This window comes from Drosophila miranda, chromosome 4 (genome assembly GCF_003369915.1).
Source record: "Drosophila miranda strain MSH22 chromosome 4, D.miranda_PacBio2.1, whole genome shotgun sequence".
Taxonomy (NCBI): domain Eukaryota; kingdom Metazoa; phylum Arthropoda; class Insecta; order Diptera; family Drosophilidae; genus Drosophila; species Drosophila miranda.
In genome coordinates this window covers 5,094,838-5,100,952 of record NC_046677.1, presented here as the reverse complement: position 1 = coordinate 5,100,952, position 6,115 = coordinate 5,094,838, and the positions used below count along the sequence as shown (strand labels likewise).

The 6,115-nt window shown below is 34.1% G+C and overlaps 2 protein-coding genes across 2 annotated transcripts; both read left to right on the top strand.

Annotated features, from left to right (window-relative positions):
- The first annotated feature begins 1,957 nt into the window (after positions 1 to 1,957).
- On the top strand, positions 1,958 to 3,364 carry LOC117188801 (fibroleukin-like). Its single transcript, XM_033393193.1, has 3 exons — positions 1,958 to 2,090; positions 2,149 to 3,107; positions 3,187 to 3,364. The coding sequence occupies exons 1-3, from the start codon at positions 1,995 to 1,997 to the stop codon at positions 3,245 to 3,247; spliced, it is 1,116 nt and encodes a 371-aa protein (XP_033249084.1). The 5' UTR covers positions 1,958 to 1,994; the 3' UTR covers positions 3,248 to 3,364.
- A 612-nt stretch (positions 3,365 to 3,976) lies between these two features.
- On the top strand, positions 3,977 to 6,081 carry LOC108161194 (trichohyalin-like). Its single transcript, XM_033393191.1, has 3 exons — positions 3,977 to 4,120; positions 4,201 to 5,792; positions 5,864 to 6,081. Exons 1-3 carry the CDS (start codon positions 4,034 to 4,036, stop codon positions 5,919 to 5,921), a joined length of 1,737 nt encoding a protein of 578 aa, XP_033249082.1. The 5' UTR covers positions 3,977 to 4,033; the 3' UTR covers positions 5,922 to 6,081.
- Positions 6,082 to 6,115: the final 34 nt, after the last annotated feature.

Here is a 6,115-nt window from a genome sequence, read left to right as displayed (position 1 = left end):
ATTTAGCAATATTTAAAAGCTTTTCAAAGCCATTTCCAACCTTAAAGAATCCTTCAATAAATCTCAAATATTTTTTGTTTGCATTTAAGAAATATTTATAAAAATAAATATATATTTAAAATGCCTAACATTGGGATTTTTTTATAAAATTCAAGCAGAGTTCTGGTGCAGTTCCAAGGGAATAATAACAAGTCTTTTATAGAGTACTCACCTAGTCGCTTTCTTTTCGCACATTTCTTTCCCACATTTATCTTTTTGTTTGTCTTTCGTTTTTATTTTTATTTTATTTTTTTTTTTTTGCTCAATTTTGAACTGTTTGCTGTTGACATTAGCAGAAGCTTAGTCCTCGCTGTCTCTGGGCTGTCAAAAGTGTCCTGTCAGTGTTGCCACGTCACGGGCAGGCAGGCGAACAAGAACTGACAACAGCAATGATTTCCAGAGACAAAAACTGAAACAAAAGAGGGGCAAAAGGGAGAAAAAATAAGTAGGAAATGTGAAATATTATACTGTAATTGTATTCCGTGTGAAAAGTATTCCTTGGTTTCAGACGTAAATGACGAAGAAGGCTGGCCCATAAATAAAATTAACCCAAATTAAACACAGACAATTAATTACAGGCAATGGCCACATCAACTGGCAAACTGGTCCACACGGTGTACACACCGTCCACCGGTCCACCGGTCAGTCAACATTTCACAGCAAATTAACACCACAAATCTGTTCTCTGATGATGTCCATTCCCATTCATCCACCGAAAATTGTTAGACGACCTCACAGGCCAGAGTGCGATCCAGAGCCAGAGACTGACAGCTTAACCGGCCATTAATTTACATTTAAATGTGGAAAATGTGGAAAATGGGAAATGGTCAAGAAATCGCAGTAGCCAACGACAAATTCTCATCCACACACAGATTTTTCTTCTCGAAAAACTTTCTCACACAGACACACACAGAATAGCCGTAAAATATTCTTTGGACTAAAGAAAATTTGCATATTTCCAACATATTTTCGTACAGATTCTGTAACAAATTTTTACTTTATGACCAGAGGCCCCCGGAACAGAATGTTCACAGTTGATTTATTTTGTGTGTCTGTTCGTCCGTAGTCGAATATAAAAATTGAGTTTAAATATCACACAAATACTCGTATCATCATCGGAGGAGGAATTGTATGGGCCACAAAATATTCCCTTTCAAGTTTTTATCGTTTATTGCACATTTCTTTTCATTCAAAATTTACTTCGATGCTCGTAAAATTCGGCACAGCACAAGGAAGGAAACACAAACCTTCACCGAAACTGAAACAGAATCGAAAATGTGTGTAATAATCGTAAAATTAATCATGAAACAGATTCTCGTTGGTCTCTAGAATATTCTTCATGACTTTTAAAGGAATGAGTAAATCGAGAACACAGAATCTTAAAGAAAAATCATATCTATTGGGTTACAGTAACAGAAAAATAAACTAAATGAGTTGAACACAAATTAAAATCGTTTGGCTATTTGAACACCTGGTTTTCGAACCCTTTTAGCCCCAGAGCTACGAGCTTTTGAGTGCCTGTGACTCACAAGTCCCACCTTTTTGTTTTTAATATTTTCCGAGCTTAGATTTTTTGTTTCGACATTTTGAAGTTTCTAAGAATATTTTATATTAAATAAAATTATTTCTTTATTTTATATTTTATTCCATTTATATTTAAAAATTTATTTCAGCTTTTATTTAAACAAGAAAAGTTATACAGATTATAAGAGTGAATGGACACACAATCAATATTTTTAAAGCTGATACGAAGTCACCAATATATACTCCAGCAATTAATCATAGGTTTCAGAAATGGGATTAAATGCCCTCCTCATTCCATCGATAAGAAATTATTCTCTCATTTGCATTAACAGAGTAGGGAAGACTTCAGTGGAACTCTCGTTATTTATACCATTCCGTAACAAAAGAAAACTCAGTTGCGTTTCAGTTGTTTACGTGCAAGAATATCAAGAATGAAAATGAATTACGGGAAATATCTCTTCTTTGTTATGCTTGTTCTGATCCATTTGGCTATTGATTCTCTGGCGGACATCGGAGTGGATCAAGAGGTTATAACATTCAATGATTAAAGATTAATGTTTTAAATCTCTTAAATACAATTTGTAGTCTTGTTTCATGGCAAGCGATCTGGAAGATCAGTGCGGTTTCGTTTGCTATCCCATTGTTAAGCCCCTGCTTCAGTATTTGGCCAGGTGTCAGGAGAAGGATTCGCAAATTAACCAACTTGAGGAAGAGGTCCGAGAGCAAAGAGTTGAAAGCGTCAAATGTAAGAGTGAAAAGGAGGCGCTCGGTAAACAATTGAGAAACAACTTTTGTGACCAGAAAAGTGTACTAAAGCAAGCCCTCGAAGATGTCCATAAGGTGCAGTTTCAACTCAGTTCCGAGCTTAGGTATCTCCAAGAAGACACCAGACCCCAGCGAACGGAACGAGTCGATGCAGCAGATGTGCAAAAACTAAAGATCGAATTGTCGAGCAAAGAGTCATTATTAACTGATGTCAAATCCAAATTAATACAAAAGTATGAAATATTAGAGCAAAAGGAGAAATCAATAAAGGAAAAGGATAAGCTATTGGCAGAGAAGGATGAATATATCAAGCAGATGATGGAGAAGTACCTTCCGAGAAGCTGTGAGACCTTTGAAGGCACCGAAGGGGTCCGAACGATCTATGTTCCTGAGACAGAACCGTTCTCGGTGCTTTGTAACTCGATTATCGCTGGATCTGGTTGGGCAATCGTTTTGCGAGAACTTGAGGGATCTGCTAGCCTAGACCACAAGCTAAATCAATATAAAGAAAAGGGTTTCGGAGATCTGTACGACTCATTTTTCATCGGTCGAAAGAACCTGTATCTCATGACACGAGAAATGCCACACGAAGTTTTTGTCATGCTGAAATTTCTAGACGATTCTATTGAAGTTTATAAAGGCACAAAAGTGTACATGGGCGACGAAGAGGAAAACTACGTTATCAAGTCGTTCAATACAATTCCAAGAATCGGAAACTACTCCGTCCAACAAACGGCAACGACAGTGTCACTCAACGCTCTGTTCAGGAAACAATTTTTGTAAATATCTCTATGGAATTTTTGATTATTTTATGATTTTCTATTGAACTAAACAAATACTAAACTTTTTTATCTTCAGGCCATTCGATGATCTTCCTGAATGGAAAGAATTGATCATTATGATCAGAGAGACCTTGTGATCGAAAAAACCAGCCTTTGTGTACTCTAGATAGAAATCGGTTATTGGAGAAAATATCTATATTTTATTCTTGTTCAAGATTGTTGTTAATGCTTGCTGAATAAAAAAATAAATATATGTAAATATACTAGAAATATACCAGAAAAAATACTGTAAATATACCACAAAAATGCAATAAAATAACATCAAAAATACATTAATTTAATTAGCAGAAAAAAATAATATAAATATACCAGAATTATACTATAAAAATACCAGAAAAATAATAAAAATAAACCAGAAAATTTTTATAAAATACCATAAAAAACTATAAATATAGCAGAAAAAATAATATTAATATATCAGAATATAAATATCAATAAATATACCAGAAAGATACTAAAATAATATTTATACTTAATACAAGGAAATTGAAGAATAATGGAATTATTAAACAATAAATAAAAATACCCGCAAATACTATTAGAATTTTGTATTGGATTTTTTCCAGTATTTTTTTCAGAAATATATTAAATAATATTACAAAAAATACCAGGATCATTGTACAGACTCAATCATTGCTCATCTCATACAAACATAATCGTAGGCTAAATTGTGTAAAACACTGATAACCCTTAACTCCGATGTGACCAGGGCAGAACCCATAGTATATAATGCTGCCCTGAGGAATCATGATAAGAGCTCCATGCGAGCTAAGAGCTTCAGATTTCATTGTAACTTCCATGCAAATGCGAATTCAGTTGGTATTCTGTTGTGTTCGAGAAATATCAAGGTATATTCCCAGAATATGTTGAATATTTTTATTATTGTGTTGGTTTTCTTTAATTTGTCGGAGAATTTGACACGTGGTTCAGATTTCCATGAAAACCAAGAGGTAAGACAACATTTTCTGGCATTTCAAAATTGGTAAACACCGTAACATATCTTTTAACTTATTGTCTAAAATATTCACAGTCGTGTTTTGTATCAAGAGAACTGGAAGATCAATGCGCTGCCGTTTGTTATCCCACCGTCAAGCCGTTGCTTAAATACATGGGAATATGCCATCAGAAGGATCTACAAATAAGTGGAATGCAGAACCAACTTCAAGACCAAAATGAGGAGGTTACCAAATACAAAACTCAAGTAGAAATTCTCAATAAACAGTTGGTAGATAAGCGAAGTTCTTCTGGCCTCAAGAATGACCTAAAAGAAACCATCGATAAGGTGCAGAACCTCAGATTGGAGCTCAGTGAAGAGTTGAAAAAGTTATACAGACAGAAAAACAATACCGTGAAGGATCTGCACGAAGAAATCGCGAATGTGAAAATGCAGCTGAAGAGCAAGGATGAACTTTTAGAACAAAACGAGAAAACAATGATAGAAAAGGATGAACTATTAAAACAAAAGGAGAAAAATATGGAAGAAAAGGATGAACTATTAAAAAAGAAGGAGAAAAATATGGAAGAAAAGGATGGACTACTAAAAAAGAAGGATAGTACCTTGAAGAATCTGCAAGAAGAAATCGCGAATGTGAAGATGCAACTGACGAGAAAGGATGAACTTTTAAAAGAAAACGAGAAAACAATGACAGAAAAGGATGAACTATTAAAACAAAAGGAGAAAAATATGGAAGAAAAGGATGAAATATTAAAACATAAGGATAGTCCCATGAAGGATCTGCACGAAGAAATCGCGAATGTGAAGATACAACTGACGAGAAAGGATGAACTTTTAGACCAAAAGGAGAAAACAATGATAGAAAAGGATGAACTATTAAAACAGATGGAGAAAAATATGGAAGAAAAGGATGAAATGTTAAAACAAAAAGAGAAAAAGATGGAAGAAAACGATGAACTATTAAAACAGAAGGAGAAAAATATGGAAGAAAAGGATGAAATGTTAAAACAAAAGGAGAAAAATATGGAAGAAAAGGATGAAATGTTAAAACAAAAGGAGAAAAAGATGGAAGAAAACGATGAACTATTAAAACAGAAGGAGAAAAATAGGGATGAAAAGGATGAACTATTAAAAAAGAAGGATAGTACCATGAAGGATCTGCACGAAGAAATCGCGAATGTGAAGATACAACTGAGGAGCAAGGATGAATTTTTAGAGCAAAAGGAGCAAAAAAAGGAGCAGTTTATTAGGCCAATTTTGGATAATGCAGACCCAAAAACCAGCGAGACTCATACAATCGATGTTCCTTTGAAAGAACCAGACGAAAGTGGTTGGACAATTATTTTGCAAGAACTTGAGGGATTGGCTAGTCTAGAAAAGAAGCTAGCTCAATATAAAGAAAAGCCGTTCAACAATGGAAATGATTCATTTTTCATCGGCCGCAAGAATCTGTATTTCATGACACTGGCCACGCCACACGAAATTCTTATCCAAGTGAAATTTGTGGATGGCAGAAGTTCTTCGGTTCAAGACATTCGCTTCAAAATGGGCAACGCAAAAAAAGACTACACACTGAGGTCGGTCAATGATAATTTACCAAACAGAAAGTACTCCATTACCGAAATGAAAGCGCTTATAGCGATTCAGGTTCTTATGAAACGAAAAATGTAAATATATATTACAAAATTGTTGACTTATTAGATGCATTTCTATTTAACTATTTCATTTGTATCTGCAGGCCATTCAGTTCTAGGGACTGGAAGCAATTGACCATTAAGTTCAGAGAGATCCAATAATAGAAGAAGAAACCATTATGCGCCCTTGATAGAGAAGTATTTTTATGTATTTAAATACATTTTTAAATTCTTCGGTAATCGATGATGCTACCGTGAACTAACGTAAAAAAAAATAGTTTAAAAAATAAAAGTTAATGCTGGTTTTTCTGTTATTTTCTAATATTTTTCATGTTTTATTTTTGTGTTATTTTTTT

Excerpts from the sequence above, each read along its gene's own strand:
- LOC117188801 (XM_033393193.1), top strand. The coding sequence starts at position 1,995 with ATGAAAATGAATTACGGGAAATATCTCTTCTTTGTTATGCTTGTTCTG. Across the intron at positions 2,091-2,148 it reads ACATCGGAGTGGATCAAGAG|TCTTGTTTCATGGCAAGCGA; the intron begins GTTATAACATTC and ends TACAATTTGTAG. Across the intron at positions 3,108-3,186 it reads CTGTTCAGGAAACAATTTTT|GCCATTCGATGATCTTCCTG; the intron begins GTAAATATCTCT and ends TTTTATCTTCAG.
- LOC108161194 (XM_033393191.1), top strand. The coding sequence starts at position 4,034 with ATGTTGAATATTTTTATTATTGTGTTGGTTTTCTTTAATTTGTCGGAG. Across the intron at positions 4,121-4,200 it reads ATTTCCATGAAAACCAAGAG|TCGTGTTTTGTATCAAGAGA; the intron begins GTAAGACAACAT and ends AAATATTCACAG. Across the intron at positions 5,793-5,863 it reads GTTCTTATGAAACGAAAAAT|GCCATTCAGTTCTAGGGACT; the intron begins GTAAATATATAT and ends TTGTATCTGCAG.